This window comes from Staurois parvus, unplaced genomic scaffold (assembly GCF_062004578.1).
Source record: "Staurois parvus isolate SC_StPar_1 unplaced genomic scaffold, SC_StPar_1.0 ptg003289l, whole genome shotgun sequence".
NCBI lineage: Eukaryota > Metazoa > Chordata > Amphibia > Anura > Ranidae > Staurois > Staurois parvus.
In genome coordinates, this window is record NW_028321085.1 from 26,216 (window position 1) to 38,176 (window position 11,961).

At 49.2% G+C, this 11,961-nt stretch overlaps 1 protein-coding gene across 1 annotated transcript in view; it reads right to left on the bottom strand.

The window, feature by feature from the left end:
• The window catches only part of LOC149428373 (zinc finger protein 711-like), a 34,868-nt gene extending 25,554 nt beyond the window's left edge, over window positions 1–9,314 (bottom strand). The window contains exons 1-3 of the mRNA XM_089667492.1: window positions 9,215–9,314; window positions 5,798–6,325; window positions 1,972–2,130 (exon numbers count right to left, since the gene is read on the bottom strand). Of these exons, the coding sequence (XP_089523618.1) occupies window positions 1,972–2,130; window positions 5,798–6,325; window positions 9,215–9,293 (766 nt within the window). The 5' untranslated portion in view covers window positions 9,294–9,314. The remainder of the gene's footprint in view (window positions 1–1,971; window positions 2,131–5,797; window positions 6,326–9,214) is intronic.
• Window positions 9,315–11,961: the final 2,647 nt, after the last annotated feature.

The window sequence follows — 11,961 nt, forward strand, 5'->3', positions numbered from 1 at the left end:
CCCATCATTGGTGTCAGTGGGAGGAATAGTGCCCCATCATTGGTATCAGTGGGGGGAATAGTGCCCCATCATTGATGTCAGTGGGAGGAATAGTGCCCCATCATTGGTGTCAGTGGGAGGAATAGTGCCCCATCATTGGTATCAGTGGGGGGAATAGTGCCCCATCATTGATGTCAGTGGGAGGAATAGTGCCCCATCATTGGTGTCAGTGGGGGGAATAGTGCCCCATCATTGGTGTCAGTGGCAGGAATAATGCCCCATCATTGGTATCAGTGGCAGGAATGGTGCCCCATCATTGGTATCAGTGGCAGGAATAGTGCCCCATCATTGGTGTCAGTGGGAGGAATAGTGCCCCATCATTGGTGTCAGTGGGAGGAATAGTGCCCCATCATTGATGTCAGTGGGGGGTGGAATAGTGCCCCATCGTTGGTGTCAGTGGGGGGGGGGGAATAGTGCCCCTTCATTGGTGTCAGTGGGGGGGAGGAATAGTGCCCCATCGTTGGTGTCAGTGGGAGGAATAGTGCCCCATCATTGGTATCAGTGACACCAATGATGGGGCACTATTCCTCCCACTGAGACTTGCTGACCCTGTTCTCGTATGGTGCTGCTGCAGCCAGCATATGTGGTTGCAGCAGCACCTCTACACAGAACACTTACCTGCTGCTCCGGCACTCAATTTTCACGGGGCCGCTCGGCTCCGCCCCCTCGCCGGTGATTGGCCGCCTGTGTGCCTTTCCTGAGCTACAGTTCTGGCGGCCAATCACCGGTGAGGAGGCGGAGCCGAGCAGCCGCACGAACATCCAGTGGCCGAACTGAAGGAGACGCCGCGCTTCCTGGACCGGATCGTCGTGGGACTGGATCCAGGTAAGAGACATCAGCCCCTGCAAACCCCTGTACTTAATGCCGCAGCCCCCCTAAACATGTGTACCGGCGTATAAGACGACCCCCGACTTTTGAGAAGATTTTCAAGGGTCAAAAAGTCGTCTTATACGCCGGCAAATACGGTATATATATACATATTTTTTTTTTTTTTTCTTTATATACACACACACACATATATATATATATATATATATATATATATATATATATATATATGTGTGTGTGTGTATAAAAAATATATATATATATATATATATATATATATATATATATATATATATTTTGTAATAAAAATGCATTTCACCAAACAGTATTTATCTATCTATCTATCTATATATATATATATATATATATATATATATATATTGATTACGGCCAAAATTGAAGCATTTCAAATATATGTCAGTGTATTTGGGAAGAAGATTTTTAAAATATATTTCAATTATATTTTTCTTCCATGTGGGCCAGCACTCCTTTACAGGGGTGTGGACATTTTTGAAAAAAAAAAAACAAAACCAAAAAAAAATACTTGTTCAGGGACTAAATCGATGTCCCAATCTACTTGCCCTTCATTGGCCAATCAGTGATCACATGATCGGGACCTCACACAGAGGTCCCGTACAGCGACACAGCGGGCAACGGTCTGTGGTGTCGCGCGCTCCCAGGGAGCGCGCACAGGCAGGGAAGCGGGAGGACGTTTATGAACGGCCACCCGATCCTGCACTGCTCCCGCCCGGCCGTTTATGTACATGGGCCGGATGGGAAGTGGTTAAAGAAGTCTATCCTGCTTCCACCTAGTAAACCGCCATTTATTCCCAGGGAGCGCGCACAGTCCAAGATGGCAGACGCCATTTATAAACGGCAACCCGCCCCTGCACTGCCACCGTCCGGCCGTTTCTTTACATGGGCTGGACGGGAAGTGGTTAAAAACACGCTTCTAAACGCACACACTCATAAACGCGATATGCAAACGCGACTAAACAGGCGTATTTTTAACCTGCATTTTCCAGCAGTCAGTTTCCATCGTTCAGAAGTGTCCCGGGTACATGGAGCCTAAATGTGCTGAGAACCCTGGAAGGTGTCACTCACCTATTTCCACATCATCGTCCGCTTCTGCTTTGAATATGTAAACTTTAATCACCTCCGAACCAAACCCGTCTTCCTTACACCCGTCCCCATGGGACACCTCCGTGCTGATTTTTATCGGGGTGCTGCCGATCCGTTCCAACCGGTCCCCGACATCGTCTACTAAATGAAGGAAAAAACATTTTCGTCTTGTTATAATATAAAACACATAAGTAGCCATTCCAACCTTCACCTACATATGTACACATACTGTATTCTTCACTATTGTAACTCCCTCATTGGCCGACCTCATCGCAGGCTATCCCCTCTTCAGTCTATCATGAATGCAATCCCTCCACTGGCCTCCACTCAGTGTCCTCCACCCCTCTCTGCCAATCCCTCCATTGGCCCCCACTCAGTGTCCTCCATCCCTCTCTGCCAATCCCCCCATTGGCCCCCACTCAGTGTCCTCCATCCCTCTCTGCCAATCCCTCCATTGGCCCCCACTCAGTGTCCTCCACCCCTCTCTGCCAATCCCTCCATTGGCCTCCACTCAGTGTCCTCCACCCCTCTCTGCCAATCCCTCCATTGGCCCCCACTCAGTGTCCTCCATCCCTCTCTGCCAATCCCTCCATTGGCCCCCACTCAGTGTCCTCCACCCCTCTCTGCCAATCCCTCCATTGGCCCCCACTCAGTGTCCTCCATCCCTCTCTGCCAATCCCTCCATTGGCCCCCACTCAGTGTCCTCCATCCCTCTCTGCCAATCCCTCCATTGGCCCCCACTCAGTGTCCTCCACCCCTCTCTGCCAATCCCTCCATTGGCCCCCACTCAGTGTCCTCCACCCCTCTCTGCCAATCCCTCCATTGGCCCCCACTCAGTGTCCTCCACCCTTCTCTGCCAATCCCTCCATTGGCCCCCACTCAGTTTCCTCCACCCCTCTGCCAATCCCTCCACTGACCTCCACCCCTCTCTGCCAATCCCTCCACTGGTCTCCATTCAGTGTCCTCCACCCCTCTCTGCCAATCCCTCCACTGGCCTCCATTCAGCATCCTCCACACCTCTCTGCCAATCTCTCCACTAGTCTCCATTCAGTGTCCTCCACCCCTCTCTGCCAATCCCTCCACTGGTCTCCATTCAGTGTCCTCCATCCCTCTCTGCCAATCCCTCCACTGGCCTCCACCCCTCGCTGCCAATCCCTTCACTGGCCTCCATTCACCCCTATAAAAATATCAGGAAAGACCGACTAGAACAGCTGAACTTTAAATGATGGCGGGTGTGTACTGACTCCTATTTAACATGATTGTGAATGCGATTGCTTCATTCTGCACACAGCGACATCCCCAGATATACGAGGGCGTGCACACTTATGCAACCGCATTATTTTAGTTTGTGGGGTGATGTGAAGAGGGCTGTGCGCAGGAGATGTCCTCGCCATCTGACAGATTCGGAGTGTTTTTGCAAGGAACAGCGGGCAAATATTCCCGAATCAAGATGTGCCGTGCTGATAGACTCCTCCCCAAAAAGTCTGAGTGCCGGAATCACATCAAAAGGGTTAGTGTAAGGGCGTGCACATTTATGCAACCAGATTAATTTCATTTTTTATGTTTACTTCCCCCACCTAAAAGATTTCAGTTTGTTTTTTCAACTGAGTTGTACAGTTTATAGGTCACATAAAAGGTAGGAAAAGTCCTGAAATGATTTTTCTTTATCTCATTTTTCTACATCACAGAAACTTGACATTTTAACAGGGGCGTGAAGACTTTTTATATCCACTGGACATAACATTTTTGGGTGTAATACCACTTTAGCCTTCACCTATAAATGAACGCATATTACGATTTGAAGTAAATGGCAGCACAACCATCAACTACTCCAAAGGCGCATCAAAACATATAACTTTTGCTGTAAAAGACCAATGGAAAGTTTAGTTTAACTACTTCCCGTCCAGCCCATGTATATAAACGGCCGGATGGTGGTAGTGCAGGGGTGGGTTGCCGTTCATAAACGGCCCCCGCCATTTTAGATTGTGCGCACTCCCACAAGGACTGAAATCCTGCAGTGCCCGCAAGGTCCCTCTGCTCAAGAAAGCACATGTCCAGCCCGTCTGAAGTCTGCCACTGAACATCTGAATGATGCAGAGGAGGACTGGTGGGAAGTGTTGTGGTCAGAGGAGACCAAAATCCAGCTCTTTGGCATCAACTCAACTCGCTGTGTTTGGAGGAGGAGGAATGCTGCCTATGACCCCAAGAACACCATCCCAACTGTGAAACATGGTGGTGGAAACATTCTGCTTTGGGGGTGTTTTTCTGCTAAGGGGACAGGACAACTGCACCGCATCAAAGGGACGATGGACGGGGCAATGTACCCTCAAATCTTGGGTGAGAACCTTCTTCCCTCAGTCAGGGCATTGAAAATGGGTGGTGGATGGGTGTTCCAGCATGACAATGACCCAAAACACACGGCCAAGGCAACAAAGGAGCGGCTCAAGAAGAAGCACATTAAGGTCCTGGAGTGGCCTAGCCAGTCTCCAGACCTTCATCCGATGGAAAATCTGTGGAGGGAGCTGAAAGTTCGAGTTGCCAAACATCAGCCACCAAACCTTAATGACTTGGAGAGGATCTGCCAAGAGGAGTGGGCCAAAATCCCTCCTGAGATGTGTGCGAACCTGGGGGCCAACTCCAGGAAACGTCTGACCTCTGTGATTGCCAACAAGGGATTGGCCACCAAGTACTAAGTCATGTTTTGTGAAGGGGATCAAATCCTTCTTTCCCTCATGAACACGCAGATCAGTCATCATTTGTTAGACGCATTTCTGCTGAATTTGTTGTTGTATTCTGTCTCTCAGTGTTACACCGAACATTCCATTGTTAGACCGATCATTTCTGTGTGAGGGGCGAACATTCCATTGTTAGACCGATCATTTCTGTGTGAGGGGCGAACATTCCATTGTTAGACCGATCATTTCTGTGTGAGGGGCGAACATTCCATTGTTAGACCGATCATTTCTGTGTGAGGGGCGAACATTCCATTGTTAGACCGATCATTTCTGTGTGAGGGGCGAACATTCACCATCAGCCGGGGAGCAAATACGCATTTCCTTTACTGTACACCTGTGGCCATGCAGGGGATTGGAACACCTGAATCACATGATATGGAGGGGATTGGAACACCTGAATCACATGATATGGAGGGGATTGGAACACCTGAATCACATGATTGGGAGGGGATTGGAACACCTGAATCACATGATTGGGAGGGGATTGGAACACCTGAATCACATGATTGGGAGGGGATTGGAACACCTGAATCACATGATTGGGAGGGGATTGGAACACCTGAATCACATGATTGGGAGGGGATTGGAACACCTGAATCACGATTGGGAGGGGATTGGAAAACCTGAATCACATGATTGGGAGGGGACTGGATCACCTGAATCACATGATTGGGAGGGGACTGGAACACCTGAATCACATGATTGGGAGGGGACTGGAGCACCTGAATCACATGATTGGGAGGGGACTGGAGCACCTGAATCACATGATTGGGAGGGGATTGGAGCACCTGAATCACATGATTGGGAGGGGATTGGAACACCTGAATCACATGATTGGGAGGGGACTGGAACACCTGAATCACATGATTGGGAGGGGATTGGAGCACCTGAATCACATGATTGGGAGGGGATTGGAGCACCTGAATCAGCTGATTGGGAGGGCGGGGCCGATACTTTTGGTAATAGAAATGTTGAATGCGTATAAGTAACACCTGACTCTGTTTTGCTCTGATTTTTGCAGATATAAGAGGTAATTATTTAACAACAAATCGAATTTCTGAAGTTTGACTTACATGATATCATTAGGTAATCCTCGGAAGCCCCCTTTAAATCATCCTCTTCCTCCTCAGTTTTGACGCTCACCGAGGAGCCGGAAGGCGCCTGGATAATGGCGTCCGAAGTACAGCTTGCCACCAAAACCTCCTGTGAGACCAGAGTGGGCGAATGAGACCCACACAAGCCATCCCGTACCACGTGCGCCAGCTGACCATCGCCGTCATCGACCAGGTCAGCGACAAACACTTGGTCGGGGATGGCGACGGTTTCGGTGATGATGTCAGACTCCAGGACGTTATGGCTGCCGTCCAACTCCTCCTCGATGGCCACGTCCGTCTCCAGGACCGCCTCCGGAACGATGACATTCTCTGTGACGATGTCGGCCTCGGTGATGATATCTGGACCTTGGACCACCTCGTCCGATATCTCCTCGTGCTCCAGCGTGATGTCGTCATCCGTGATGACGTCGGAAACTAAGACGCCTTGCGGGACTGAGACGACGATGTGGTCGCCATCGATGTGGGCGGTGCCAGCCAATCCAGCCACTGTGGAGAAACACAAAAATGATACAAAACAATAACTATACCACCACTGATTATGGCGAGTTCCCATTGATGTGGAGACCTCAGATACGGTCTCCACTGAGCTTCTGTCTCATTATTCCTCATCACGAAGCATTGCCCCTCCTACTTATTCTCCTAAATTGGTTTTACTTCAGCAACTTCCCTTCAGCGACTTTCCCTATACGTGATTTTGCATTTCCAGGTAGGGGGTGCACCTACCTAGAGTCCCCCCTGTGTGTCATGTGATCTCGGTATACATCCAGCTGTTCTGTGAAGCCCTCAGAGGTTTGTTAGAGAACATTAGTGAACAAACAGCATCATGAAGGCCGAGGAAAACACCAGACCGGTCAGGGATAAAATTGTGGAGAAAAGTGTAAAGCAGGGTTAGGTTATAAAAAAATCTGCCAAGCTTTGCCCATCTCACAGAGCTCTGTGTTCAATCCATCATCCGAAAATAGGAAGAGTACGGCACAACTGCCAACCTACCAGGACAAGGCCGTCCACCTAAACCGACCGGCCGGGCAAAGAGGGCATTCATCAAAAAGCAGCCAAGAGGCTCATGGGAACGCTGGAGGAGCTGCAGAGATCACAGCTCAGGGGGGAGAATCTGTCCTCAGGACAACTATTAGTCGTCACTCCACAAATCCGGCCTTCATTAGAAGAGTGACAAGAAGGGAGCCATTTTTTTTCGAGGAAAGCCATAAGAAGTCCTGAGAAGCCATGTGGGGGACACAGCAATCATGTGGAAGAAGGGGCTCCGGTCAGAGGAGACCGACATGGGACTTTATGCGTGGGGGAAACTAACACCACCCATCACTGACTGGGAACCTAACACCACCCATCACTGACTGGGAACCTAACACCACCCATCACTGACTGGGAACCTAACACCACCCATCACTGACTGGGAACCTAACCCCGCCCATCATTGACTCGGATTACAAAGTGTTTCTTTCACTTGAGCCGTGCAGTTACAGGAGTCCAGCGTGGTCCAGTGTAGGGATGTAGGTTCCATACCTGTGGGATCCCCATGGCTTGCAAATCGCTGGAACAGGCAGCACTACTACACCGCTACTACAGTGATCTCCAAAAGCTTCAGAGTCTCGTGCTGAGCGGCTGCTTTGTGCACACCGGATGTCGCTCACTTGCCCTGGCATCATTCACCATTCATTTTCTCAATAAACGCCAAGTGTTCTCTGATTGGAGGAGGGGGAGAATGTGACATCACCGGCCCAACTCTCCACCTCATTCAATTTAGAGAATGCTTTGCATACAGAGAAAATGTCACGTGTCCTGTGAATGCACCGGGGCTGAGCAGGCAAACTCCTGTGTTCAGTTCAGAGCGGCTGCTCAACGCAGGACGAAGAAGCTGGCAGTGTAGTAGTGCTGTAGTATTGGTGTAGTAGTGCTGTAGTCGCAGTGTAGTACTGTAGTAGCGGTGCAGTAGTGCTGTAGTACCTTAGTAGCGATGCAGTAGTGGTGTAGTAGCAGTGTAGTATTGTAGTAGTGGTGCAGTAGTGTAGTAGCGGTGTAGCAGTGTTGTAGCAATGTAGTACTGTAGTAGCGCTGTAGTACCTTAGTAGCAGTGTAGTAATGGTGCAGTAGAGCTTTTGTACCTTAGTAGTGGTGTAGTAGTGCTAGAGTAGCAGTGTAGTGGTGCAGTAGTACTGTAGTACCTCAGTAGCGGTGTAGTAGTGCTGTAGTAGCGGTGTAGTAGTGCTGTAGTAGCAGTGTAGTGGTACTGTAGTACCTCAGTAGCAGTGCAGTAGTGGTGTAGTAGCAGTGTAGTGGTGTAGTAGCAGTGTAGTACCTCAGTAGCAGTGCAGTAGTGGTGTAGTAGCAGTGTAGTACCTCAGTAGCAGTGCAGTAGTGGTGTAGTAGCAGTGTAGTACCTCAGTAGCAGTGCAGTAGTGGTGTAGTAGCAGTGTAGTACCTCAGTAGCAGTGCAGTAGTGGTGTAGTAGCAGTGTAGTACCTCAGTAGCAGTGCAGTAGTGGTGTAGTAGCAGTGTAGTACCTCAGTAGCAGTGCAGTAGTGGTGTAGTACCTCAGTAGCAGTGCAGTAGTGGTGTAGTAGCAGTGTAGTACCTCAGTAGCAGTGCAGTAGCGGTGTAGTAGTGCTGTAGTAGTGCTGTAGTGGTGTAGTAGTGCTGTAGTACCTTAGTAGCGGTGTAGTAGTGCTGTAGTAGTGCTGTAGTGGTGTAGTAGTGCTGTAGTACCTTAGTAGCGGTGTAGTAGTGCTGTAGTGGTGTAGTAGTGCTGTAGTACCTTAGTAGCGGTGTAGTAATGGTGCAGTAGAGCTTTTGTACCTTAGTAGTGGTGTAGTAGTGCTAGAGTAGCAGTGTAGTGGTGCAGTAGTACTGTAGTACCTCAGTAGCGGTGTAGTAGTGCTGTAGTAGCGGTGTAGTAGTGCTGTAGTAGCAGTGTAGTAGTACTGTAGTACCTCAGTAGCAGTGCAGTAGTGGTGTAGTAGCAGTGTAGTGGTGTAGTAGCAGTGTAGTACCTCAGTAGCAGTGCAGTAGTGGTGTAGTAGCAGTGTAGTGGTGTAGTAGTACTGTAGTACCTCAGTAGCAGTGCAGTAGTGGTGTAGTAGCAGTGTAGTACCTCAGTAGCAGTGTAGTACCTTAGTAGCGGTGTAGTAGTGCTGTAATAGTGATGCTACTACAGGTCTGCCCAGGGATTTGAGGGACCCCACAGGTATGGCACATGTATACTTCCGTCGGTCCAGGGTGGACCTATAACTGGCTGGCCTGGAGTTGGGTCTGGAATCTCCATCATCCTGCTAGACGTGGGAAGTCAGTTCTGAGTGGAGGAATCGCCTCATTCCTGGCGTGTTGTCAGTTTTACATGTTCTGTGATGAGAGGCGTCTTACCGAAGTCCTGCATGATCATAGCGTGGGGAATGTTGGGGTCCCGTGTCTGCAGGTCCACGCCTGCCCCGCCGGCATCCATGGTGTGTCCAAGTCATTTACAGAACCTAGAAGGGAAGAGACGGACCAATGATTGAGCTGCACAACATTAGGGTCACAAAGTGGGGGGGCTTGGGGGCGGGACTTCACCTCCTTATCCTCAGCAGCAATCAGTCAGTAATAAGGAATCAATGAATCATGATCATCGATCAATGAACTGAATGGTGGAGGGCAGACTGTGATACTCATCGGTTATTGATCGAGGATTAACACTTTGCCACCCATGTAACGCAAACAGACTGAAAAAGAGGGTGGCCCCCCGGGCATTGTCCCCCCTTCCTGCCCACCGGGCACTGTCCCCCCTTCCTGCCTACCGGGCACTTCTACCCCCTTCCTGCCCACCGGGCACTTCTACCCCCTTCCTGCCTACAGGACACTTCTACCCCCTTCCTGCCTACCGGGCACTTCTACCCCCTTCCTGCCTACCGGACACTTCTACCCCCTTCCTGCCTACCGGACACTTCTACCCCCTTCCTGCCTACCGGACACTTCTACCCCCTTCCTGCCTACCGGACACTTCTACCCCCTTCCTGCCTACCGGGCACTTCTACCCCCTTCCTGCCTACCGGACACTTCTACCCCCTTCCTGCCTACCGGACACTTCTACCCCCTTCCTGCCTACCGGGCACTTCTACCCCCTTCCTGCCTACAGGGCACTTCTACCCCCTTCCTGCCTACCGGACACTTCTACCCCCTTCCTGCCTACCGGGCACTTCTACCCCCTTCCTGCCTACAGGACACTTCTACCCCCTTCCTGCCTACCGGACACTTCTACCCCCTTCCTGCCTACCGGGCACTTCTACCCCCTTCCTGCCTACAGGGCACTTCTACCCCCTTCCTGCCTACAGGGCACTTCTACCCCCTTCCTGCCTACAGGGCACTTCTACCCCCTTCCTGCCTACAGGGCACTTCTACCCCCTTCCTGCCTACAGGGCACTTCTACCCCCTTCCTGCCTATCGGACACTTCTACCCCCTTCCTGCCTACAGGGCACTTCTACCCCCTTCCTGCCTACAGGGCACAGGGTGCGGGGAGGAGAGGTTCTGGGAGGATGTCCATGGATGCCCTCTCAGAATTAGCCGACCGCACTGGAGCCGCATGCCACACATGTGCCTCCAGGGGCAGCCGGGATTACCCTGCTGAGAGCGCGGTCCCTGGACACTGACCACACTGTGCGCTGCAAGGCAGCTCGGTTACTGAGCGATCAATGTGTGCTGGGAGTGACGGCCATCGGAGGAACATAGAACCAGATATGCCGAATAGGAAACCAAGGAAGGAGGAATTCGGTCTGATAGAGGAGGACAGACAATCAGCAATACTACGAATCCAAATTCAGACAGAAAACAAATGCAGAATGCAGCAGGACCGCCTTCTGAAAGCCTAGAGGCTGCTGCAACTGCCACTTCTCAGGAGCTACAAACTGCCACCCATGGGAAAGAGGCTGATCTCCCGTCTGATCGATGTTTATAAACAATGTTACTTTGTATCTCTCTATCTCCCGTCTGATCAATGTTTATAAACAATGTTACTTTGTATCTCTCTATCTGTCTAATCAGACGGGAGATAGAGAGATACAAAGTAACATTGTTTATAAACATCGATCAGACGGGAGATAGAGAGATACAAAGTAACATTGTTTATAAACATCGACCAGACGGGAGATAGAGAGATACAAAGTAACATTGTTTATAAACATCGATCAGACGGGAGATAGATACAAAGTAACATTGTTTATAAACATTGATCAGACGGGAGATAGAGAGATACAAAGTAACATTGTTTATAAACATCGATCAGACGGGAGATGGAGAGATACAAAGTAACATTGTTTATAAACATCGATCAGACGGGAGATAGAGAGATACAAAGTAACATTGTTTATAAACATTGATCAGACGGGAGATAGAGAGATACAAAGTAACATTGTTTATAAACATCGATCAGATGGGAGATAGAGAGATACAAAGTAACATTGTTTATAAACATCGATCAGATGGGAGATAGAGAGATACAAAGTAACATTGTTTATAAACATCGATCAGACGGGAGATAGAGATACAAAGTAACATTGTTGTTAAACATCGATCAGACGGGAGAGATACAATGTAACATTGTTTATAAACATCGATCAGACGGGAGAGATACAGTGTAACATTGTTTATAAACATTGTTCAGAAGAGAAATGTTTGTTTATAAACAATAGAACTATTAGGGTACTGATTGGCAATAATGATTATTGATAACTCTAACAGGTATAATCAATAATAGATTGTTGATAGTTGGGTGGCAGATGAGAAGATGCGTGTGATCAGGTGACCAGATACTGATAACTGATTGGTGGAGGACTATTGACAAGAGAGGTATTGGGGGAAGGGAAGATTATTGGGATTATAGGTACCGGTATTGATCGGCGAGGGGACGGCAGATGAAATCTATAAGAACTGACTGGATATCAATAGGTGTTTATTGATAAAGAAATCCAGGTGGGTGATTAATGAGAACATGTGATCAATGAACTCAGAGTATTGATAAGTGAATGAGGAGGTGATAATAGAAGATATGGGGGGATGGCTGCTTATTGATCACTGATCAGAGGGGGCGGTACATTGATAAGTGCTGCAAATCATTACATACAGGTGGCAGTGGATGGTC